Source organism: Gordionus sp. m RMFG-2023, chromosome 1 (genome assembly GCF_954871325.1).
Source record: "Gordionus sp. m RMFG-2023 chromosome 1, tfGorSpeb1-WG-v2, whole genome shotgun sequence".
Classification (NCBI taxonomy): Eukaryota; Metazoa; Nematomorpha; class Gordioida; order Chordodea; family Parachordodidae; genus Gordionus; species Gordionus sp. m RMFG-2023.
Genome location: NC_088775.1, coordinates 76,392,244 through 76,420,238, shown reverse-complemented (window position 1 = coordinate 76,420,238; position 27,995 = coordinate 76,392,244). Strand labels below are relative to the sequence as shown.

Sequence of the window (27,995 nt, the reverse complement as noted above, 5' to 3'; positions counted from 1 at the left end):
CACATTTATACAGAAAATGGTTAAAAATAATCATATAAAATATTACAATATTATAATAAAATATACATAACATTCCAAAGACTTATTAGAAGTCTAAAAAAGATGCAATTAAGACTAAACTTTGATAAATAATTGCAATTTAAAAGTTCCTAGTCAAATATCATGTATTTTGAAACATCGTGACTTGATGATAAAAACTGTATAAAATTAATTTTTGTAATATGGTATTTAAGGTAAATGGGTTAGGGGAAAACCTTTGCTGATAGGATTTTGATACTGAACATGACTAAAATTGAAGGTAGAATCCCATATCGCGCGATAAACTTAATTTACAAGAAAATTATTGATATTTTTTTAAATTGTTAAAAGTCATATTAAGTTTTGGGATAAATTTTTAACAATTTTTTAAAATATAAAATAATATTTTAAATTGAAATTTTAGAGATAATCGCATAAAAATTTGAAAAATGATATTTCGAAATGTTTGCAAGAGTCATAATTTCTTAATCCATGTCTTTCATTAGGATAAATCTGGACAAAAATAAGTTTATAAATAAACATTTAATAAAAATATAATAATAAAAAAATTGTTGATATTTCTTTTCTCTATTTTTAATTTAAAAAAACAAATTCTACATTGGATAAATATCAGGGTTCTAAACTCAGCAAAAATTTCTGCTTAATTCGGTATAGAAATTTTTAAAAAATGGGATTCGTTTAAATTACCTTACCATGGCCAACTAAAATTCGGCCTTAGCCAAGATTTTAGCCTTAAATGTTGAGTTACCTCTAAGTTGAGCCTTAACTTAAAGATTAAGCAAATTTGGAATTGGCTATATGATTTAAAAACACTACAGGGTATAAACAGGTCGAAAGGTCCGGTTCTGACAATTTTAAGAAAGAGTGATAATTTATTTTAGTAGATCGTTTAAAATATGTCTATTAAAAAAACTTAAGAAGAATGCAGTAAATTTAGGGCTTAAATCAATATTATTCATGGTTTTTTTAGTCACTCAAATATTTATTAAAATTATTTAGTAATATATAAAGATTCGCAAAAACAATGTGATTTATTAAATAAAAAGAAAATGAATTAATATTTATTTAAATTTTGGATTAAATGCCCCTTTTCCTATATTTGGTAGATTTCTTACAAAAAATCTAATTATGGATATCAATATAATTTATATAAAACAAAAATATAATTGGCATATTTAATATAACTAGTGTTTCTTTAGAATATTTTTGTTTTAATAATATTTTTTGATAATTCAATTACATATTTTTTTTATAAGTTCATTTCTTTTATATAAAAATCATCGTCAGCATTATTGGATCGTAGTTATTTATAAATAGTTTGTTTATAGCATATTTTTTATGTGTTTATATAGAAAAAAGATAATTTTTTTTTATAGAAGACACTTTGATTTTTTAAATTTAAAAAGAGATATTTTTTTGTTGGTTTTGAAATTAAATTTATTTTTATAATCGAATTTATTAAGAAAAAATTATATATTTCAAAGAGATATAAATGTTTTTTAGGGCTGTGCCGATCCACATATTTTTCACCGATCAGATCCAATATTGGTCCAAACCCAATCCGATATTTATATTGATTTTTCACCACCCCCCTTTGAACCAATGTAATTAAGAAATCAATATTTTTTATGCAAAAAATAGAATTATGCATTTAATTTTTTTTTTTATTGGTAGTATTAAATGAATTTTTCATTATTCCTCCCAGTTAAATTCGAATTCCGCGATAACGCATATTGCATAATTATCTTTGTCTTTTGTAAAATATTTCCATAATTCAGATACCATATTTAAAAAAATTCTATTATTTAAAGTATAAATAATAAAATTGGCGTTATTATTAAAAAGATTTAAAATAAATAAAACTTTGAGTGTTCCTTTCTATGTTTATAAAAAAACTTTTAAAATACTATAAATCTATTTAAAAAAATAATTAAAATTTAAAAGGTGTTGTGCATTTGCATTGTTTAAAAAAAAATTATGTAGAAAATTTAATTAAATATAAAATAAATATACATAAAATAACAAAAAAAAAGAAAAGTAAAAAGATCGGATCGATTTTTTTTCAAGTGGCCCGATTCGATACTTAATATGGGCACAGCCCTAGTTTTTTTTTCAAATTAATAAAATGTTTTTGTAAATATGTTTTAAAAGTATAATAAAAATTAAAAATATAAATCACGAACGCTTAGAAGTTTAGAATAAGAATCTGAAAGGACCCCAAATATTTGATTAATTTTTAAAAATAACCTTTTAATTTTCTTTCAAATAATTTGGTAGAATTTGAAATGCAAAAAAAAAAAAATTTTTAGACGTGCCCAGGAAAATCAAAATAATTATTTAGTTTTGTTTAACTTTTATATTTTACATAATATTTCCTGAACCAGGGGTTGAAGAAATAATCGGGTTTGGATTCATAGTGATTTCGGGTGCAGGTCCGAGAAAAAAGAGCTGTAAATATGGGTTCGGTCCACTTCTATATATTTTACTTTTCTACAGTTAAAAGAACATTAGGTCAAATATTTTTAATTTTGTCAAAAAGGAAAACCTTAATTGTAATTTCAGTCTCAATTAAAAATTTTTAAAAAAATTCTACACTCTTTGCGTTCGTTAGTGAAATTATTTTAAAATAACTTAGTAAACTTTAAAAAATTTAAATATTAAGTGCGAAAAAAGTCCAGGGCAGATTGGCAGAAATAACTATTAGGATAAAAATATAATTGTCTTGTTTTTCTTATACATTTTTTAATTTTCCAGAAGTTTATAGATTTGTAATTTTTACGGGTTGGTAATGGATTAGAAGTCAAGATCATAGTTGGGTAATGACTAAATGCCGACTAATTCGGCGTAAACTTCAAGCGCTTGTCGGAGAAAATTCGCTAACATGAAGTTCTAATTTATATTAGTTTTTCCAAATTTGAGCTGCTATCTTTTTAAGAAAAACTCCAAGGCCAAAATGATAATTTTCGACTAACAACTTAGCCGATGCCGGCTAAAAATTGGCTTAAACGGCTAAAATTATAGTAATTACCCAACAATAGTCAAGACAAGCAAGCGAAGTTTCAAATAATAAATTTCTGTGATGACCTAGGAAAAAATAAATCGTGATGGCCCATGCTATACTCTGGTGATAGATAGGTTTGTTCGAGAATATATATTATAATTTCCAAAAAAAATACTATAGCGAATTTAATCTTCCATCAATCCAAAAATTATTATTTAAACAATATTTAGAGTTATTTTTTATAACCAATAGTCTGTAAGGTTTGTTGTGCTTTATCAATTCCTGGATCAATAGTGCGGTATTGTGGAAATGAACATTTTCATCCATCAGTCCGTGGATTAACAACAATCTGTTTTCTCTATTTAAATTTTAAAATTATATATATTAGTAAAAAAATATAAGAATATCCTGCTCAAAATTTAGATGATAAACAATTTTGTTAAAATATTTTAATCTCGTCCCTAACTTTCCTTCAAAATTTATTTAAATTTAATTTTTTTTTAAATACCTTTTTTAAAAAAACTTTTGTTATTTTTCTTTTTTTAATGATTAATTTTTTAAATTTTATATTAATATATGTATGCTTTTAATGTAATTTAAAAGAAAGAATAATATTTTTCATGAATCCCCAAAGCCAAGAAATTGAAGATTAGTTTTAAATTATAATACGTTTTAGCCAGTATAACGGGGGATTTTTTTTCAAGATTCTGGAGCTAAAAAATTCTTTTCTTAAATACTTTTTGATATCAAGAAATAACAAAAATTTAATGAAAAATCAAGAAATATAAATAAAATTCAACTCGTCCGGAAATAAATGAGCCTTTTCAACGATGTTCGAATTAGGAAATCTTCCAGTCAAAACTCCCATGTATCTCTCCGTGTAACCAGTATCGTATTGAGACCAGGTAGTAACCGGAGCTCCTGATATAGCCATTTTGAAGGAATGGAGTTTGGTTATTAGGCCCATAAGAGATAAGTATCCGCCTATAAAGTTTTTAAAAAAAAACTTAGAATCCTTAAAAAATATATATACCGGAAAATTCAATGAAGATTTTAATGGCTAATATTTGTTAAATTTAGAAGGGGGTACATTACGTAACAATTATTAAGGAAACTTCTATCTTTTATGTTGTAGCTAATACTCTTTAAATTAATTACCTTTTGCTGCTTACAAAGATAGTCATTCGTCTAAAATAGAAAAATGAATTAGAAAGTATAAACAGATTTTTTTTGAAGCTGGAACTAGAACCCCATCTCTTACAATTTATTATGAACAGGAGCCCTAATAGAAACCAGATCTAACAAAAGTGCAAATAATTGATATAACTATATATATATATATATAGTTTAAATTGTTGCGATTCCTTTTAGAAGGGTTTATTTATTGTTTAAATATTTTTTATCTATTGCCTTTAAACCACGGATTAAATTGTTAAAATAAAATCTTTATAGAAAAACAAGTTAACGTAAAATTCATAAAAAAATAAGGGTTATTTAAATTTTTTTTAAAGTTTCTACCGTAAGACCAGCCATGTATGGCTACTCGATCCATATCAATCAAACCAGTTTTTTCGGAGATGTATTTGAGGCCCTCTATTTGGTCGTCTAATTCTATAGTACCCTTAAATACAAGTTTTTAATAAAGTAATATTTAAAAAAAAACTTGATATTGTAAAATATCGATATTAAAAACTTGAATTTTTCTCAAAATCGTTAAAAATAAGTTTGTTAAAACCTCTTTTTTCTTTATTTTCTTATATCCTACTAAAGCTTTTTGATAAATTTTTATATGATTTTGTTAAGTTACAAGTGGGGTATATAAAAAAGATATATTAAATTACCATTTTATGTTTGATGAATCCTTCGAAAGCTATACCCCTATTAAAACTTCCCCTATTGTCAATAACCACGCAAGTAAAACCCAAGGCGTTGAGATTGTACAATCTGAGATAACTTTAAAAATATAATTATCTTTATGAATTAGGTCTCAAATACACTGAGGAAATAGTTTAATTTCAATTAGGGTATTTAGAGATTACATTGAGTAATTTTCATCATTCATTCTAAATCTTTAAAAAGCTAATTTAATAATTCTAAAGTGCTAATAATAAATATGGAGGAGTCGTATAATATTCAGTCATTTTATAATCACTCCAGATTAAATGTTAAAGCATCATACAATCCAATTTTTAGGATATTTTGGAAGTTCTCACCATTACAGTTTTTTTTCTCACTCCGTTACTCTAGAATATAGCTATATCATTTTAACGACTAGCTTGGTGCTGATAACTTGGATCTAGTTTACTCATTTAGAGCCAATTATTATTTTTCTACTGGAACAAAACACATCTTAACATTCTCTCATATTATTTTCATTTTAAAACAAAAAAATCTAGTATCATATCTAAAAGGGCCAATTTACTCACCAAAATATCTAACCTTCGATTCCTATATTTTCTACCACTTCTTTCTCTGCGCAATATTAACAAAAATATGCATACCGAAAAATTCTTAAATAACAAAAGATTTCCTAGTAATAAAAATTCTCAGTAGTCCGTTGCCTAAATATAGTTTATTATAAATTTTGATTTCAGAATAGTAAAATATATAAAAGTAAGTCCTAAAAACACTCACAAATTTCCTTTGTAAGTATTGGTGACTTGTTGAACGTGAGGTCCGCCATATAGGTATAACAGAGTGGGTTTCTTTTTAGTCTTTTCGTTAACTTTTTCCATCGGTAAACTTTCTTGCGGATCAATAAAATGACCATTAGTGTTAAAGACCGTTTTAATAGGACTTATGGCGCGAGGTTCTAACCGACCGTTTTTGGACCGACCCGAGCCGTCATTTTTAATGGTGTCTGTAAGCGAATCGCTGCCTAACCCGTTAGTTTCGCTCATTTGAGGATCCAAATGACCCATTTCACAACCAGGTCCATCATTATAGGCCAAGCCGTGATCCGCATTTCGGATATTGTGGCCTAGATTCTCTTCGTCATCATAGCAATATTCGTGACGCAGTTCCTTTTCGAAGTTGGCTATATCAGTTGCCATGCTTGCCAAATTACTCAAATTAGGTTCTATTTCAATTCGAAAAGGCTTGAATATCATGCCATGCAACATCGTAGTTTTTTTACTATCAGCATCATCATCATCGTTTCTAGTTTTGGTGATCACGTTGTTTAATGATAAGCCCAAATTTTGGTAATTTATGATATCATGTTTGACCGGGAAGGTAAAGAATTGAGGAGGAGGAAGGGCGTACCTTTTAATATCTTGTATATTTTTTTTAGTGTGCATTCGTGAAATAAATATTCAGGTAAAAGAAAGGATCAAAATTTGAATTGTTTTTAAATCTCTCCAACTTGAAGATTATTTATTTCCGAAAGACGATAACAATAATAGATTCTTATAAGACAAGTTTCTATGAGAAAACTAACATTTAAAAAATTGAATTAATTTACTAAAATAAATACGATCTTTTGTTCAAAGGGCCTCTTATTTGGAGGTCTATATTCAAATTTAAAATTGATGAAAGCTTAGATAAATAGCAGAATATCAATGGTAGTATTTATAGTACATGAAAATTCATACATACATTTGATGGCTGATTATGGGTGACTTGACCAAAGCAAAAATCTAACGCCCCAAAAAGAATGTATTAATAATAATTGCTCTATCATTAGAATAATAATAAAATTTCTTGGTTATTTTCTAACCCTTTATTATATACTAATATATATATACCACTTAAAAACTACAAAAAATATGGATTCAAAAAGATTTATTAAAAAAATAGAAGCTTAATTCTACTCAATTATAGTTGATGGTTCTAAATCAGAAGCAATCGCGTTGATCATAAGATATATGGAAAAATGGTGAAAAAATTAGTTCAAAGGTTATTTATGTTGAACTGGTAACACAACTGGTGCTCATATAAAAAAAATATAATTTACAAAAATTCAATAAATCCACTCCTAGAATTCTTAGTCGGACAAAGTTATGATAATGCGTCTAAAGGATCATATAGGGAGTTCAGGCTTTTGATTAGAGCGGAGGTCTCAAAGGCGACTTTTATTTGGTGCCATTGTCATCGATTAATTTAATAATTGCTCAATTATATCATTATGCAAAGAAACTAAGAAATATTTTATATATCTTATAGGCGATTCATGTTTATTTCAATGGGATTAAAAAGAAGGCAGTGCTCCTAAACAAGCCAGAGTGAGGCATTGATAGTGTGGTTAAATAGTTAGACCCTGATTTTTAGTCGAAAAAATGAACCAGAACCAACCCAATATAAATAGGAAAAGCAATAATAAGATTTGGACATTAGCCCTAAATTAAGTTTAAAAAATTTCCTCCCTTTTTTCCAAGACTTTTAAAAATATATCTCAAAATAAATGTGCTTTTACCCAATATTCTTCTTTTGTCGAGATATTTTGGTATGATTGTTTTATATTTTTTTTAAAAACCGGACCTAAGGAAATCTATGTCCGGGATTCTTTAAGTAATTTGAAAGAAGATTAGTGGTAAAATCCATAAATAAAATTATATAAATTCGAAGCGTTATAGCAATTCGTTCTAACCCTGAGTGGGGCCACGAAACTCAAACGGTAAGGGAAGTAAAAAGATATTCATAAAAAAATCCTTTAAATTTTAGAATTTTTTTTTCAAACTAGCAAATCAAAATAAATAAATAATTTTAATGAGAAATGAGTTAATTAATTTACTATAATCATCGGGGCGATGTAGGACGGCTATGAGGGAAACTTCTAGCCGGTCCAAACTCCCGGTTTCAGCGTCGTGGATATCATAAACGTTTATATGTGTGGGAGTCTCCGCGTTGCTAAAACAATCCACAAATATTTTGCAATTCTTTTTAAAAATATCAAAAAACATTTTTTTTTAAATAAAGGGAATATCTAATAAGAAGATATATACTCTTTGATAAATACAACTAGTTCTAATTATTCTATTCGATGAATTAAGTAATATTTCGCTAATATGAGTATATCATGTTTGGACAGATACTCGCGAAATATCAAGGTTTTGCAATGTTTAATTTTAGTAAACATTAAAAGAAAATCAGAGAATAAACTATTTTTTTTAAAAAATTATTATTATGCTTCTTACCCTTCGTGAAATAAAATTTTTTATGTTTATCATGATGATAAAATCTTGATAATTAAAGGCATGTTTAAAAACAAATACGAATTATAAAATATATACTATTCCTTTTCGATTCAAATTATTAGAATAATTCGCATTTTAAAAATATTATAAAATAATTCATACAAAAATATATTGACAGAATATTTTATTTAAAATTCTCATCAATAAAATAAGGGAAACCATATTAAATATCGGTTGGAAAATTTATCCGACTAATATTTTTGGATAATTATTTTTTTGCCTACTATATCTAATGCAATTTAAGAATGTTGGAGTATATGACTTTAAATCATTATCATTTCATTTTAAAATTCTCGAATTTAACCGTTTTAAAATTATACATATTAATATTTATAAAAATGAATAATTTAATATTCCTATTCGTTTTTATTTGAATTATCCAAAACGAATAGAAAGGTTTAATTAAGAGAGAGAGAGCAAAATGACATTAATACACGATTAAAAAAATATCATTTAAGTTCCTATTTAAATTTCACGGTTCAAACTATTTGTTAATAAAAAATAGGAACTAATCAAACATTTTAGAAATTGATAAAAATAAGCTATAAGCTATCCAAAATAAAAGAAACAGAAAAAGAATAATCATTCTTAGGTGCTTTAAAAATAATAATGCCACAGAGATACCAACTTCCGATATAGTAAATAGTCTCGACTCACAAAAATATTTATCAAGAAAAGAAAATAATAATGAAGTTTATAGAATGATAATGAGGACACTCGAAAGGTATCTAAATACAAAGTATCAATATTTCTTAGGAAACATTTTAAATTTTGGAGAAATCACAATACATTTCCACATCTACTAGGAAGTATCGTGATTTTAGATGATTTTCATAAAATTCTAAGATGATCCTAAAGTCATGAATAAGTAGTCTTCTATATGGGCGTGATTTTTTTTAAATTAAAATTTTGACAAGGAAAAATTCCCAGATAATTTTGATAGTCTCTCTCTTCGATGTGAATATGTAAAAAAATGTGGAAATTAAATATGAGTGATTAACGTATTGATTTTGATTTTAACTTCATAATTTGAACACCTTATAAACTTTTCCATTCATAAATGTATAAACAGGCCTCGAAAGTATTGGACAAGTAGAATCAAACTGTATTATAATTGTACATAAACAAACCCTATTACAAATAATATCACTTTTTATGTCCTTTAAGGGATGAAAACACGTCTCTTTTCTTTTTTTCATTCATTCTATATACATATATGTAATGCAAACTTTATCCATGTGAATATTATGGGAACAACCAAGCTTGGTGAGTCTGTACGATTCTGTTGGACATGAGTAAGATGTAACGTACCTGTTTTAATCATTTATAAATTTAGACATTTTATAGATTGAAAAGGAAAAGTTAATTTTATATTTAAAAAAAATTATTTATATAAATATTCCAAAAGTTAAAGTTAACTACTATTGCCATAAGTGGGATCGCTGACTCTTATCAATTAGGTCACATTTATAATAAGCGTGATGCAACGCCATGTAGCAGCTGATCAAATTTATAGAAAAAATTTAATGAGATCAATTTTTCTTGAAGGAAAGAAAGTAAAATCTTAATAAAAAAAATTATAATTAAATATTAATAAAGGAAAATTAATCTCATTTTTTAAAAACATTATCAGCTGTTACATTGCAAAGCCCAAAAATAGATTTACAGCAAGAACTAAAATAGAAACGATATCGCTTTTCATAGCGATGTATCTGCTTTGGCATTTCTCCTCTCATCGATATGGGGAGAGAGATCGTGCTAATTTTAGCATTTGCTATAAATGCGGACTTAGGAACGTTAAACAATTCATCTTTCGTTTCGTTCATATAAAATTTAGACGACGTCACTGACTACTATTAAAATATAAGGTCTAACCACTTATTTATAGTTAGAACGAATTCGTAGCGAAGTACTGTATTTTTATATACTTCGCCGCGAATTTGCGGTAACTATGAATGCAGGGTAACGTTTTTAAAAAATAAATGATTAATTGTGGAAAAAAATTCCAAGCGATTATAAAGAATGTTTGTTTTTCAAAATTCAGTAAAATCTATGGGGTCGAAAAAAATGTTTAGTTTCTTTTTTTTCCTGAACAAAATAATAATTTATAGATAATGGGGAGGAAGTATTATTTATTACAAGTGTTTTTCCAAAGGACCATCCTTATTCGCCATAAAATGTAGCAATCCTTTCTTCTCGTTCACCCAAATCTATGCAATCAAATATTTTTTATATAAAAAATATAAATTCAAATTCAACAAATTCGCATGTTCATTAAATATTTTGGAAAGTATACTATCTGATCTAAATCTATCTACTTTTTTCTAGAGAAAAAAACGGGATTCAAAAAATCAATCATAAAAGTGTTGGTGGGATTTTAGACCTTTGATTGGCCTTTGTTATGGTTACTAGGCCTATTCAAAAACTATTCTAAATATACTATTCGTATTCATATGAATGATAATATATATTTTTATTCGAACATTATTCGATTTGTTCAAAAAAAATTCAGTACGAATAATTCACTATTCGACTCCCTAATAGTAATAGTCAGGGTTGGGCAAATTTTTTAGAAAAATAAATTCGAGCATAAATATAACTAGAGTACAAAAAAAGTATTGGAATATAAATATTTGAAGAACACTTTTTAGAAAAAGATATTTTTTTTTTACTTGGAGATATTTTATTTGATTCTATATAATCTTCTTCAAAAATTTATTGCATTAGTTTAATTTTATTTCTAGGAATGAATGAATGTTGCAGCTTTCAATAAAATAGGAAAGATGGGATCATGATTATTTTCTCCAACTTGGATCATAAAATTAATATTAAATAAATAAATTGTGAAATTTTATATTTATATTCAATTTGTAAAATATAATTTTTAAAAAAAAATTAAAAGTTCTTTGTAAAATACGAGATACCTTTTGAATATGATACAAATAATCGCTAAATTATTACAAATAAATACTAAATATAAATGTACCCAACCGGTAGCTCAATTCAGATTAATAAATAACTACTGAATTCAAATTTATTAATCAATATCCCCTAAAGTGGGAACTTAGCTAGTATTATAAAATAAAATTCAACTAAAATAATAATTTTTTCATTGATTTTCCACTTCATTTTTATCATTTTACATTTATGTTTCCTATCATCATCCGAAATGATAAAAACTTAAAAAAAATATATACTACTCTAGCTTGTTTATTAATATAAAAGATAAATTTATATTCTCCTTTTTTCCTACCTTTGTGCTTCCTTAACTCTTTCCTTTCTTGTCCGTTCTTGCATAGTATTATTTTAAAATAATTGCCTGCCATTCTTAAAATCAAAATTAGTTCTCATGTAAAATAATAAAAAAAGAAGAGAAAGAACAATATAATAATAAACAGGAAATGATATGTTTATATAGATGAAACGAGCGAATTTTCTAAGGTTTAATCTTTACTTTATCGCCACCTACACTCCATTCTCCGTGAGTTAATTGAATTTTTGACGCGATTTCGGGAGCGAAAACTAAAAATAGTAATAGGTGCCGGTTTATAAAGAGAAGTGGGATGAGGTGGGGGTCGGGTTAATATAAAAAGTATAATGCAGTATTGGCATCATTTTATCAAATAGATTTAAATCGTGACTAAAGTCAATGATTTTCTTAAAATAATAAATATTTTACCAGAACCATAAAACATTTACAATTATAAAATTTGCTTGTCAAAATTTATTTCAAATTTCATAATTAAGTTTAACTCCATAAAGTATGTATAGGATTATGAGAATTATGGTTCACCATGCCCGCTGGTATTAAAAGCGTTCGTGACGTGAGCTTCGATTCTATAAAGATGCCTAAAGCCCGATTCCTCGCTTAGAATCAAAAATGAGATGATTGGGTCGGAAATATTAGGAGAATCGCCCTGGTCCAAGAAATGCAGTATATTGCTCACCTAAGAAAAGTGATAGTCATTATATTTTTTTTAAAAACCACTTTATTTTTTTATCCATATTATATTCCATTATTTCCACTACTCATTCATATAATATTAAACAAACGGATGGTTCATGGCTTTTATCCAGGTTAGCACATGGGCAAGCCATAAATTCACATCGCATAAATATAGCTTACGTTGATCCAATATTGACTAGTTTCGAGATATAGCGGGTAAACGCAAATATTATCCTTGTTTAAACCGCTCAAATTCTGCCGAGAATCACCGGTTTTGACAAATGAATCGGTTGATATTACGAAGGTTTTCAAAGTACTTTGTTCCCTATTGAGTCCCTGTAACCATATCCTTTCATTTCAAATGTATTGAAATCCCACTTTAAAAATAATTATTTTGCTTCATTTGTCTTCTTTCTTTTTTTTCTTTTTTTTTAAAACCTTCTTTCCTTATTCATTTTAATATATAAGAATAATTGTATTAGAAATTTTTTTTAAAATTACATATTGGTATCCAGAACCCAACCGAATCTAACCAAGTACTCAAGATCCAGAACTTCTCTAAAATGATCGTCATACTGGAAAGACGGCATCGAGTTTATTACAAAATTTTGATCGACATTTTCATGTTCGAGATTCACACTGTGTCCAGAATACATATATTTTATTTAATGTTATAATATTGTTTAATAATAATTTTTTCTTCTAATAATGAGTAAAACGGTTAGTGTAATGTAAAGCTTTGTCCCTGCAAGGCCGGAGATCCCAGAAGAGTACAGGGGAATTAGGTAAGGAGCACCATACCATTTGTATCATGGGAGGGGGCCTAAACTTCTAAGATAACAGGTAATTATCACTTTATATAGGAAGTCAGTGGAGATAATATTGTTATACCTCTTGATAAACCCTCTAAACATAACACTTCAATTAGAGGTTAGAGATTAGTAGTACAACATCTCGACACTAAGTGTTTGTATATATAATTTTTGTTAAAATCGTATATTAACTTTTCTGTTCCTTTGTTATATAATTTTATTTTAATTCATTAATTCGTGTAAATATTTAATTAATTGATTATTGTAAAATTTAATTCTAAGCTATGGAAAGATAAATAAAAAAATAATAAGTATAACGGATAGAAATGTAGCTCAATGAAGGATTTCTAATTGGAATACATTTAAAATTAAACAAATACCTGAATGTGTAAGATTAAAGATTAAGTCTTGAACAACAACTAAATTTTATTCATTTACTACTCAATATGCAATAAACAATTTTCATTTTAAAAAACAAAACTAAATTGATATTTTTGAATACGATGGTAGGATAAATTAAAGGTTTGAGAGATATGGGCTAGGGTTCAAGATTAAAATGAATTTTAATAAAATTTAATCATTTTTATTAATAAGTTGTTAAATCTGACAATGTCCTGTGATTATAAACAGACGAATACAATTTTTGATAAATCAGCTGTCGTGACCACAATTTAGCTAGTGTTGAATAAGCAAAGGTTAGTATATTATTAATTAAAGGCAAAATAGGGGTAACACCATCATTATATTCTTGAAAGGATGTTATATCAGTTGTCAAAAATCCTCTGAACTGAAATGTTCTAATTATAATTCTAATAATGACAATCGTAATAAATTAGATATCTCATAAACCAAATGTGATATTTAAATATTTGTGAAAATATGTTTATTTCCATTTTTTCAGGACAAGAAAAGATTGAAGATGCGATTTTTTAAAAAAAATGAATCGCTAGATAAAATCAGCGTTAATATAAAGGTCTAATTAGAGCAATAAAGGAATTCTAAAAACAATTGATTTACGTTGGAAAGGGCAAAAATTTGAAGCTATAGGAATCGTGAATAAATTCTACCATCTTGACGACGGATTTAGAATTGATTGAACCTTGAATGAGGTATTTTTGTAAAAATTAATTATTTTTAAAAGGCATCGTAATTATTTCTTTCTTTCCTCTCTTTATTTTCCTTATTTCCTTCCATTCTTCATCCTTTTTTCCTAATTTTAGGGCATAAAAGAAAGAAAATTGATGACAAGTGACATGTAAATTATGTGTGTATACTAAGAATAGGCTAAGAATATAATGAACTTAAAAAAACGAATAGAATATGTACCGGGTCTAGGGAATTTTTGTTCCTCCATTTTGACAAGATTTTCGCATAAATCAGTAGGAATTTTGAGAGTATCCACGAGTCTTTCGTCATTTTCTTCGTATAAAATCGTATACTTGAAAATTCTATTTTCGGAATTTTGATTGGAGTCTAAAAATTAATTTCAAAAAAGTTGTAAAAATATTTAAAAAAATGAATTATGAAAATTAATTTAGTAATTTTTTAAATTCTTTTTATGAAAAAGTTATATGGTAAATTATAATCATAATTTATCATAAAGATATAATTTTATTTTTAATATAGATTCTCTACTTTCACATAAAATTAATAGCTCTATAAATAACTTAAATGGAAAATCATCCCCAATTATTACAAGAAATATAATTTATTCTTTATATTGCATATATGAGAATGAGATTCAAAATTATCCATCTATTTTAAATTATTTCAACAATAATTATTCTTCCAAGACCTAAAAGAAAATATAATTGTTGGAATAAAGAGGATTAACATGGTAATAATTTATGTCAGAGAAAGAACAAATAAAAATTAAGGACATCGCAAAATATGTTAATATGTAGAAAGCGTCTATCCGACGAGATATAGTAACATAAATTTTAGCGACCACTAAAAGAATTTAATTATGAAACAAAGGGGGGAAAAGTTCAAAAATACATCAAATATAGAACGGCAAAATATGAACCTGGTCAATAATACATTTACACTCAAAGGATAAGCGGAAAAAATTTCCCCAGAAAAAAAATCCCCAATAATAACTCTTAGAAAATAATTCCCCGGAATTGATTTTATAATTTGAGAATTTTTATTTCGTGGATATATTTATAGGGAATTATTTCTCATATTTTATTAATTTTGTAATTTTTAATATCTTAAAAAACGGGGATTATTTTCCGGGGAATTGTTTTCCAAGATTTGTACATTATCCAGTTGGACAAAAAAAATATAGAAACCATCAAAAAAAATATCAAAAATCTTTGGCAAGTCTGAAAAAAAGAACTGGTAACAGGTTGTCAGGAATATCCTAGGAGTTATCAATATTTTACAGGTGTATTGCCCAAGACTAGTAAACATTCCCAAAGAAAAATTATATTTTCTAGACGAAACAGGTATCAATTTACATGTTGAATGGTTAAGCAGAAAATAATTCCCCGGAAAATAAATACACAATAATATTTCTTAGAAAATAATTCACCAGAATTTATTTTATTTGAGAATTTCTATTTCGTGGATATATTTATAGGGAATTTTTTCTACACTTTTATTAATTTTGTAATTTTTAATTACTTTATAAAATTGGGATTTTTTTCCGGTGAATTATTTTCCTAGATTCCATTCAATTGTGAGGTCAACAATAACTATTTCACCATCGAGTAGTTTGCACTATAGGAATTGGTGGTGCTATTCATTATAAAATCAAAGGATCATATAATGGACTATTAATTCGTGATTCAATAAAAGATTATTAGTATTTTATAGGGTATTATAGTAATGGATAGTGCATCAATGACAAAAGTCATCTTATTGATGCACATAAAGGGAGGATTGAGTATTTTTTACAAAATTCATCGAAATTTACAATTGTTTCGGCGTTTTCAAAAATAAATAGAAGTCAATAATTCCATATCATATGGGAGCATATTGGCACATAATATAATACAAATAATGCATCAATTTATTCCATATAATTTTACCAATTCTTAATAATCATAGATATTATAATTTGAAAATGGGCTATCGTGGACGATAAAATCATCTAAAAGAAACTTTCCTTCTTTTTTAGTAATCTCATTTATATAAAATGAAGATTAACTTTTCATTTTTAATTAAACAGGTGTCACTCACATTATGCATTAACAATGTAATATTAACTGCAATAATTTTAAAATATTTATACGTAATATTTTATATATGTTGTATTCCATATTAAATCAACCAAAAAAAGTCGATTCTCAACCCGACCTCCTTCGATTTTTTTAAAAATTTCTATGTTGGTAGTATATACACTAACTAATAAAAATGTAAAATTTTACTTTTCAAATCGGCTTACTTCATGAGATATGGCCATCTTTAGAAACGTGAAAATTCCAAAATACAGTATATTTAATTTTAAATATCTCAAAAAGTAATTAAGCTGAAGGCATGATTTAAATTTTATTAAATAGCTCTAGAATAGCCCTTTAATATGATATAAAAATTATTTTATTAATAAAAAGTCTATTACCAAAAACCGGAAATAGCTATAAAATAAAAATTGCTCTTTTTTTTCTTTCAAATTTTTTTTTACAAATAGACATTATACATCTTAATATTTGTACAAAATTTTAGATTGGGACCATTACTCAGCCAATAGTTATTACGCTTTAAATATAAATAGTATGGCTTAAATCCTAAATTATACCAAATATATAGTAAATTACGAAACAAATAAAAAGAAAATTCCTTTATGATCGGGCCGATTATATTTTTTTTATAAATGTTTCGGGCTGTGAGCCCACTAGTAGACATTATGTCACATTTAACATATAAGTTTAGCGATTTTATTTTAGAAAGAAAATAATTGTAAAAATATTCATAACTTTATTTAGCTAATTATTTATATTACATGAATATCAAATGGAAAATTAATATTGTTATAAACATATTAAATTAAATAATATCATACATTAAATTATCTAATGAATTAGAATAACGTTTGACTTTCATTTTTCCTTCCATTGGAATAAATGAATAATATTTTTGTGTCCCGGGAATTAGTTTGGCCGTTAGTGTCTCCCCTAAAAATGGCAAAGTTTCATTTAAAGTTGAAATTGAAGTATTAAAATCTGTATAAGAGTCGGGATTATTGCATGGTTGATCAGGTTCAGAATCGCTAAATGTTTCATTAATAGTTGAGGTAGAATGTAAGTTAGAAATAGAAGGTAAAGTGATCGGAATCGTAGAAGTAAAAGGTGAGATCAGATTTGTTGAATATTTTTTTATTTTTTTCCGGCAAGAGCTACAAATTTTTTAATTAATTGATAAGCTTGAACACTTCTATCATCCATTGTAAAACATTTCTAAGATCGTAACGTACTGAATGAGATTTTATTCTAAAGGGATTACAGCACTTTACTGGAATAGAAATAACTTTTCTAGACATTTAAATTTTTTTGGTAAGGAATAAAAGATAGCTATTAATTTTATATAATTATTTTAAATTAAAAATAAATTGAATAATGAATACCGATAATTTAATTTTCTTAGAAAAATGGCTTTATAAAATTAATCAATAAAAATGACGACTGTTGCTGTTGGAATTGAATTTGATTTTTATGATAATTATTTTATTTGATAATTAATTATAAGTAGAAAATAATCTTTATGAAAATATATTTCTGACGATCACAAAGATAATTTTTTATCCGGCAAAGAAAATAATCTACATAATTCACTCATAGAATTGCCAGGTATAAAATATCGAATTTAAGGAAAAAAATTTTTTTTGGGGTCGAATATAAATCTTAAGATGGGGTTCGGATTTCAGTTTTAATACTATTATTCACAAATATTATCACTTTTGTTAAAAAAATAATTACTTATTTCGTATAATATAGAATTTAAGCCATACTATTTATATTTAAAGCGTAATAACTATTGGCCCAGTAATGGTCCCAATCTAGGATTTTGTACAAATATTAAGATATATAATGTCTATTTGTTAAAAAATTTTGAAAGAAAAAAAAGGGCAATTTTTATTTTATAACCATTTCCGGTTTTCTATTTCCGGTTTTTGGTAATAAAATTATTTTTAATATAATAAATTTTATATCATATTAAAGGGTTATTCTAGAGTTATTTAATAAAGTTTAAATTATACCTTAGCTTAATTACTTTTTGAGATATTTTAAATTAAATATGGTGTATTTTGAACTTTTTGCGTTTCTAAAGATGGCCATATCTCCAAGTAACCTGAGTTGAGAATTAAAATTTTATATTATTGCTAGTTAGTGTATATACTACCATCATGCAAATTTTAAAAAAAATCGAAGAGGGTCGGGTTGAATCTTCAGTTGATTTGATATGGAATACAACATATATTAATCATTATTTATATATCAACCATGCAATCAATATATCTTTTATTGTGTAATTTTTAATGTATATTTAATATTTATGTAATTATGTAAACTTAATAAATTTATAAATTAAATATAGACATTTCCAAAAATAAAAAAAGTGAAAAAAATTTAAATTTAAAAAAAATATCAAATAATTCCAAAAAATAAAAAAGAATTTTGACAGGTTTATGTACAGATTTAAAATTTAACATCTATGTTGAATATTTTAGGGCTAGTGTTTACTAGTGTTGTTAAAAGATATTTTTGAAAATAACTCGTTACATTATAAGTTACTTTATATATCATTCAAGAACGCATTATTTATTTAGTGAAAGCATTTATTTAATGCAAAAAAATTAGGATATACAAATTATAATAAATTATTTTAAAAAATATACAATTTATTAATATAATTAAACAGAAAAAAAAATATCGGAAAATATAATATATTTATGAATTAGAGTTCAATAAATGTTTATTTGTTTTTAACAACAAATTGATTTCAAAATTTTTATCTAAAAGACGTGCTCGTTTCTCTCCAAAAATGAACCTTCCTAGATTGAATTAACGCCCTATGGGAGAACTTGATGTAAGAACAACATAAATATTTAATAAAAAGTAATTTTAAATTTGGAAAATCGTCATATAAAGATAATGTGATTATTGGATTTAATAAAATTTTCAATAAATTCATCATTATCAAATCAATAATATTTTAACACTTTGTATCAAAAAATCCAACTACATCTAATGATGTTTGTTGCGAACATGAGCCATTTGTGTTAGATTCACCGCGAGGTATTAAAGTATTTATTAAATTTAAAATTTCCATCTTTTTTGATCTATTCTTTTCTTCCCTTAACCAAGGCCATTCATTTTTAGATAGTGGATGAAGAATAGCAGCAATTATGTTATCATTATCATAAAGATCATGAAACCTATATCATTGTATTATTAATTTATAAATAATTATTTAATTTAAGTTACCTTTTTTTAATACTACTAATATAGCATCTTTTAAAGGTTGACAATATTTTAATTCTTGAACACCTTCCAGACAGATAAGTATCTGTGTTATTGTTGGGGTTATAATAACCTAGATATATATTTTTTTCGCCTTCTAGTATATCAATAGCTTTAGCTACTGACTGCATAATCTAATTTTTTTAATTGTAAATTTTTTATAAGACATTAATTTAAATTTACAATACAATATTCTTTTATAAAATCATAATCATGTGATGTGAACACAATTTTAATTCATCATATAATAAATAAAATAGGCGCTTCATTTAAAGATAATATTAGCCAGAGATTTATAAACGGAACCCCATCGTGTTACAACGGGATACGGCAGTTGAGAATGTAATCTCATATTAATTAGTTCGGCTTGTTGCCCAGATTTGTTTTGTAAGTTCCATAAACGTTGGCATTTAGATATAGGAAAGTTATACACTTTCTAATACTTCTCATTGCTTGAAAGTATTTTATTGGTATCTTGTGTTGTAACTAAGTTTAATGTATGACAAGAACATCTTCGATGTCTGGGAAGGTAGTCGAAGTCATTTATATCAAAATTGATTAGCCCAGAAGAAGAAAATTATATTTTCTATTGAGATGTATTTAATATCTGAATCATTATCTTCCTCCAATAAAGAAAATGGGGAGCTAAATATTCTAAGAGAAATATAATATATAAAATAAATTATTTAGGCATACTGTAAGGGCTTTGAAAAATTGCTTGCATTATCTGTTATTGTGCAGATATTTTTATTTTGGATGTGGCACTACTTAAAAATATTAGTTAAGGCTTTGTTGATTACATCATATGTTTGCCTACCTTGTAATCTTTGGCAGACTAAAATAGCTGAACGCCTATTAAATCACATGAAACATTTGGTTATCTTTTGTTATATAAATAATAGCTCCTATATTGGTGTAACAGTATATTGGATTGATATCGCTAAATTGGAGAGGCGTTCAGCTATTTTAGCCTGCCAAAGACTACAAGGTAGGCATACATATCACGTCAAAGCATTAACTGCTATTTTTAAGGAATACCACATTCAAAATAAAAATATCTGTTCAATAACAGATAATGCTACCACTAATAGACTTTATTTTATTTTTTATTTTATTTTTCTTAGAATATTTAGCTGCCCATCTTCTATAATGGAGGAAGATAATGATTCAGATATTGAATACATTTCAATAGAAAATATAATGTCTTCCCCTGGGCTAACCAATTATAATATAAATGACTTCGATTACCTCTCCAGGCATCGAAGATGTTCCTGTTACACATTAAACTTAGTGGCAACACAAGATGCCAATAAAATACTTATAAACAATGTTTGTGGAATGCACAAAACAAATCTGGGCCATCAGCCGAGCAAATTTAAAAGAGATTACATTCTCAGCTGCCATATCCCATTGTAACAAGATTGGGTTCTTTTTATACATCTTTATCTAAAATATTATCACTTATAAATGAAATGCCTTTGGATCTCGATTAATTAGGTGATGAATTAGAATTGTGTAGATTTACATCACAAGATCGTGATTTTATTAAATAATATTGCAGTGTAAATTTAAATTAATGTCTTATATAAATAATTTACAATTAAAAAAATTAGATTATGCAACCAGTAGCTAAAGCTAATGATATACTAGAAGGCGAAAAATATATGTATCTAGGTTATTATACCCCAACAATAACACAGATATTTATCTGTCTGGAAGGTGTTCAAGAATTAAAATATTGTCAACCTTTAAAAAATGCTATATAAGCTAGTATTAAAAAAAGGTAACTTAAATTAAATAATTATTTATAAATTAATAATACAATGATATAGGTTTCATGATCTTTATGATAATGATAACATAATTGCTCTATTCTTTATCCACTATTTAAAACTGATTGGCCTTGGATTAGGCAAGAAAAGAATAGATCAAAAAAGATAGAAATTTTAAATTTAATAAATACTTTAATACCTCGCAGTGAATCTAACACAAATGGCCCATGTTCGAAACAAACATCATTAGATGTAGTTGGATTTTTTGATTCAAAGCGTCAAAATATTATTGATAATAATGAATTTATTAAAAATTTTATTAAATCCAATAACAGCACATTATCTTTATATGACGATTTTCCAAATTTAAAAATACTCTTTATTAAATATAATGTTGTTATTACATCAAGTGCCCCAGTAGAGCGTTTATTCAATCTTGGGAAGCTCATCTTTGGAGAGAAACGAGCGCGTCTCCTAGATGAAAATTTTGAAATCCAATTGTTGTTGAAAGCAAATATACATTTATTAAACTCAAATTTTTATGAAAAATAAATGTTTTTTTTTCAATGCAAATATATAGGATATTTTTATTCGATGTAAATCTATTTTCCGATATTTTTTTCGGTTTACCTATTTTTTTATATAAATAAATTGCATATTTTTTTAAACAAATGATTAGAATTTGTATATCATAATTCTTTTATATTAAATAAATTCGTTCAGTAAATAAATGTGTTATATGAATAATATATAAAGTAACTTATAATGTAACTAGCTACTTTTGGAAAATAACGGTAACTAATAACTAGTTACATTTTTACAAATGTAACTAGTTATATTTTTGTCAATGTAACTAGTTATATTTTTGTCAATGTAACTAGTAATTAGTTATGTTTCAAAAGTAACTTTAACAACACTAGTAATTAGTAACTGTAAATAGTTATGTTTCAAATGTAACTTAAAACAACACTGGTAACAATTTAAGAAAAGAAAATCTATATGGACGGGAAATTATGTTATTGTTGCCATATCCTTTGAGAACACACATTTAAACATAATTTAAAATTAATAAATTTAATTTATCACAACATACTAAAAATAAAATTTATTATTTAAATTTATACAAACATATTTTTTAAGCTAGTTACTTTTTGCAATTACATTTAAAAAATAATTAGTTACAGTTAATAGTTACAATTTTTAAAATATAACCAGTTACTTTAATAACACTAATGTTTACGCAACTAATTAACTGAAAAGCTAAGCATGAAAATCATTTATTTTTTTTAAAAACCCACAAAATCTTTTTTTTTACGCAAATTAACTTAGTCAAAAATTTGATTCCAATATTTTTTATATTTTTATCAGAGACCTGTAGGCCTGGCCCAAAGTTCGGCCTAGATGGACGGGCTATATCGTATTTAAATATTTTTTAATATATCTGGCAAGGGCCTAAAAAAATTTTAATATCTAGGCTAACTAAAAAAAATTTAAAAAAAATACCTAGGCCAGGCTGAATATTTTAAAACCAAATATTTTAATTCGCCATTATTAACTATAAAAATCAAAAATAAATGCAATATTTTTTAAAAAAAATTCGGAGTGAGCAGGGTGAAAATGATACCACTGCAGGTCTCTGAATTTTATTAAAAAGAAATAAATACCGCTTTAGAAATTCTTAATTAGTACCCCTATCTGACATAAAATTGAATCAGCCGATAACCAAAATTTCAGAAAAGACCAATAATCGGTCGGATCCGCTAAATATATTTATTTGTTGTGTAATATCAGACCTGCAGACCCGACCTTAAACCCGGACACACGAATCGGGCCGTATTTTAATTTTTTTAAATATACCAGGGTCTAAAAAATTTTTTTTTAAATATCCGGGCCCCAGAAATTTTTTTAAAAAAGTGTAAAAAGAAGATTTTTGAAAATAACTTCACGATTTATTATACAATAATGGGAAGCCAATATACATTTTTGACAATTGCAGAATATTCGTTTTTAAAAAGATTTTTTATAAAATTTTATTTAAATAATTTTGAAAATCGTGAGTTGAGCCAACACATTACTTTAAATTAAGATATATTTATCAATAAACTAAAGCTGAGGAATAAATATGATTTAAAATGATTTATATAAGATAATTTTTAAAAAAGGTTAGTAGAAATTTTAAAAAAATGGAAACTTTCAAAAGTTTATTAATATGAGGTCACGAGTTACTTTTTAAAAGTATCAAACGGCAAAAAAAATAACGACTATGTTACTACGAAACATAACAATGTGACGTTTTTGAATAACGTGCGCAGCTCTATTTTTAAAAGATAGTCAAACAACATGAATGATATTATTAATAGCAGAGTTGTAGACAGAAACTTTCGGGACAAAAAGCCATTTTAAAATTAGTGGAACCGGTTCCATGAAGGTGTAATTAATTTATATGTATATTGTTCAAAATTTTATTTTGATTCCTTTTAGAATGTTTATTTAGTGTTTTAAATATTTTATTTCAATGCCATTATTAACGAATCAGAAGAAGCTCTTATAAAAACCTACTGGAACTACAATCACTTATTAAAAAAACAGAGCTAGAATTTCTTCAGTGCCGACCTAAGACCTGGACTGCATTGGTCCACACGCTAAATAAATTTTATATTTTTGAGGAGGTTAAAAGAAAATATTTATTTTTAGCTATCTGTGCCGAAAGAAGCTTTTCAAGACTTTATTATAAAAAACTAAGTTCGACCAGGTCACTATGCTACAGGAAATGCTTAATAATTTATCGATTGTTTCAATAGATGAAAAATGGTATCGTAAAAATATTTGAATTATGAAAATAAAGTATTTTAAATTTATATTTTGATTTGAAATTTATGTTTTTTTCATTTATTAAAATGATATATGAATTTTATTAATTCTAAAATTTCTTAATGTGTCCAAAACTTGAATTTATCCTTGAAAAATAACTTATAAATAAATTGTAAAATTAATGCTGCCTAAGCTAAATCTTAAAATTATCTATTTCCAATTTTCGAGATATTTGAAAAAATTAATAAAATAAAAATGGCAAGTCACAAAATAAGTTTTGTGAGACCTTGTAAAAAAAATAATATCTGGCCCACGTTTCCATTCCAAACTCTTATTTTATAATGTGAATGAAAGATTATCTAATTTATTATCTTTGAACATACAATTAACGAGTTGTCTGGTAGGTTTCCAATAATACCCGGTGAATCGATCGAATTCCTCTTGAATCACGAAAGATGGTACCCCACACATTATGTCTATTTGATATTTTTTTTAAAATATATATATTTTTTAATATATCTCCATATTTATTCATTCATTTATATGATACATCCCTCTCCTTTATACTATCTCTCCTGTTTACTTCTATCCTCATTCATTCATTCTAATAACTCCTTCCTGGTATTCAAAATATAAACATGTGTATATGGAGGAAATCTAAATCATTCCATGAGTTTCAGATAATTTCGCCATTTTTGTTATTAATTTTTAAAAAAATTGTTAGAAAAATATTAAAATTGTATCAAAATTTCTGGGCATTCTTAGAGGATGTATTATCCAAATGGTGGAATACAATTCCAACAAAATGAATTTTAAAATTATTTAAATTGCCCTTTTTAAAATTAATATTATAAAATTAATTATTCTGTCAGAAGTCTCATGTTTTATAGACGTTATGTGAGTTTGTCCTTATATAGATATCTCTAATCCCTTTCACTACATGTGATGGATAGCTTTAATCAGTAAATTTATATATACCCAATAGAAAAAAACTAGATTATTATAAGGTTTTTTTTATGGAAAAATTAAAAAAAAAATTTTTTTTAAACCTTTATCTCGACTGGAAGTCAGACGCAAAAATTGGGAAGATCTGGTGTCAAAGACGAATAAATTTCTTTCGCTGACAAAAGCCAATAGGCCCGCATCGTCAGGACATATCTTGAGATCATATGGGTGAGTGGTTTGACTTAGGTTCAAGGGTGTTGGGCATGTTCCCTACGAAAATGATATAAACACGAAATAGAAATATAAATTTTGAATGAAAATTTTTTTTAAAAAATATTTTATAATTGATTTATAACCTTACACTTTGGTCTACCTTGAATGATGAAAAAACGTTAAATGATAATAATTTCATACTCATTTAAATTATGTAAGATATGATCGAGAATGTTGAAAAAATTTGTGTCAAAAACGAACATCACATTTACTATACATTTTTATTAAAAAATTTTAAAAAAAATGAAAAACAATGTATTATAGACTAAGGACATATTAGTGCGTTCAAGATATAATATTAAAATGTTAGCAGGTCAAGTTTGTTGCATATCAAAATATATTGTCTGCTGATTAGTTTTATTTATTAATACAGAATAATTTCCATATATTAAATGATAGGTGTATATTATATTTAAAATTACCCTTTATAATTTATTGCAATAAATTATTTATAATTTTTTATATTGAATTACTCAAATGTAAAAACTATGCACCTTTACACCCTCTCCCCTAAGCCAATGACCATATTACCTCTTATCAAGTGGTCTGGGGCAAAGTCTAAAATATTTTCAAACAATTCTGATATTTGGTAGATGTGATATTTCATAAAGTATAATGTTTTTAATTTAACCCCCCACCCCCCATAAAGAGTTGTAAATTTTGGTGTTCAACTACAAATATTTGAGGTTAAGTCTTATATTCAAAAAAATTGCAGATTTAAAAAATAGGTTAATAAAAAAATGAAATTGATGGACCTTAAAGAAAATTAAAATCGAACTGGCTAAAAAGAAACAATTTAAACTAGCATACCCCCAATCTCCCCTTTCTTTCACACTTTATTCAAATGAAAATGGTGCCTTCATATCTACCTACCCACCTTCCAGTTCTGCCAATCTAGTGTCATATCCTCTTGCCCAATAAATACCTAATTAGAATAATCTAGCATGGCCTTAACCATAAAATTAAATATATACGACATAAGTAAAATACCATATCATGACTAGAGCCCAGTGCCTGGACAGGAACTGTGAATATTTGAGAATGTAGGGAAAAGAGTAATCCACAATCATCCACTCTGGCCCGATTTAAACCTTCATTAAAATTCAGGTTACAATTTTGTGCACTCTGCTTGGTAAAAATTGTAGAGGAAAGGTACTCAAAATCAGTGATAGAGGTTAAGTTGGGTGATAAATCACTCTGAGTTGCGGAGGATGAAGATTGATTTTGATCTAAAGATGGCAATCTTTTGCGTTCCCTCAAGAGAATTTCTTCTTTACTAAGTGATGAGGAAGCCTTCATATAAGAAATGTGATATGCAGGAATGAACAGATTATGATAGAAAAGAATATTGAAATAAATTAATAGAATATAAATATATAAATATAATAAGTAGAATTAAATTGTAACTGAACTCATTCACCTTGTCAAGATTATTGTTAACTATTTGGGAAAAGAAATAGTTTTTGACCATCTTATCATAAAATATATATTTTTGACTGATTTTAGCATCATACACTTCAGTAGATAAAAGTGGAAAACGTGGGCATCTATTAATTGTTGTAAACATATTTTGACTTTTTGTGTTAGTATAATTATCATTATTATTTATCTTTATTAAATTTGTGAGATCATTGCTTTCTTTATCCATTCTACCAAAAATTATTGTAGAATCATTGGCATCCTGATGATATATTTTTGCACTAACAACATAATTATCACTAAATGTAGGTATTTGAATCTCAGAATATAAGATGGTAACTACATTGAGCTTGGAATTTAGGCTTAAACTATTGTTGGTATGTTCAAAATTATTGCCACAGGTATTTAAAGGTGCCAAATAGAAGATTTTATAAGCTGTGATATTGTTTTTATCATCAATTCTCATGGGATAAAATTCAAATTTGGTGGTTAGGGGGCATCCTTTGTTAAGTTCATACTGGGATAATTTGAGCCTTTCGTATATTTTAGTCAGATCTTTCCTTGTCATACTTTGAGGATCTAGTGGTGGATTAAGTTCTTCATTTGTCATTATTGAGTGCTTATTTTCAAATATATTAAATGAAGGCTTTTGCAGATGCCCATTTTGTGATATAAATGGGGAAGAGGATAGAGGAATATTTGAAGATGTGACCAAAAGCAAATTATTGGGGAGTTGTTGATTTTGAACTGTTTCTCCATTTTGCTTTGAGTCATTGTTTTTACAAGTATTATCAATCATATTGCATCAAAATCTTAAAATTGTATAATATTTTATTTAAAAAAAATATATATATTAATATGATAAAACATTTTATTAGAGGAAAGCATAGTAATAATTTTTTTTATTATAATTATATATGGATAGGATAATATTAATTGATGGTTAAAATAACATATTAAATTATAAGTACATTACAGATTATCGCTTTTTATAAATTTACAAAATAAAGACAAATAAATATTATAGAAAATTAAAAAAGTTAGATCAATAATATGTTTACTTAGAAGGAAATGCTTAAAATATAATATATGAATATAATTCAAAGGCTATTCTTAATAATAAAAATACTAGCGAAGCCTTGAAATATTTCAAAAAATAGAATTTATGAATGAATGTCTTATTTTATTCTTCAAATCGAAAATAAAATTTTAAAATATCATAATAATGGTATAAAAAGGTATTATAACCTTAATATACCATTTTATCAGGATTATCATTTTATGGCTTCGGTTAATAGAAGAAATTACCAATATAACC

At 26.0% G+C, this 27,995-nt stretch overlaps 1 protein-coding gene across 1 annotated transcript; it reads right to left on the bottom strand.

The window, feature by feature from the left end:
- Positions 1-4: 4 nt before the first annotated feature.
- Positions 5-27,825, bottom strand: LOC135931540 (dipeptidyl peptidase 9-like). Its single transcript, XM_065468733.1, has 20 exons — positions 27,739-27,825; positions 26,679-27,489; positions 26,249-26,551; positions 25,090-25,255; positions 24,424-24,516; positions 14,320-14,466; positions 14,011-14,092; positions 12,683-12,820; positions 12,362-12,530; positions 12,029-12,182; positions 11,690-11,757; positions 10,375-10,445; positions 9,465-9,546; positions 7,773-7,917; positions 5,675-6,314; positions 4,882-4,993; positions 4,559-4,661; positions 3,841-4,024; positions 3,287-3,398; positions 5-531 (listed from the first exon to the last, which is right to left on the bottom strand). The coding sequence occupies exons 2-20, from the start codon at positions 27,474-27,476 to the stop codon at positions 439-441; spliced, it is 3,660 nt and encodes a 1,219-aa protein (XP_065324805.1). The 5' UTR covers positions 27,477-27,489; positions 27,739-27,825; the 3' UTR covers positions 5-438.
- Positions 27,826-27,995: the final 170 nt, after the last annotated feature.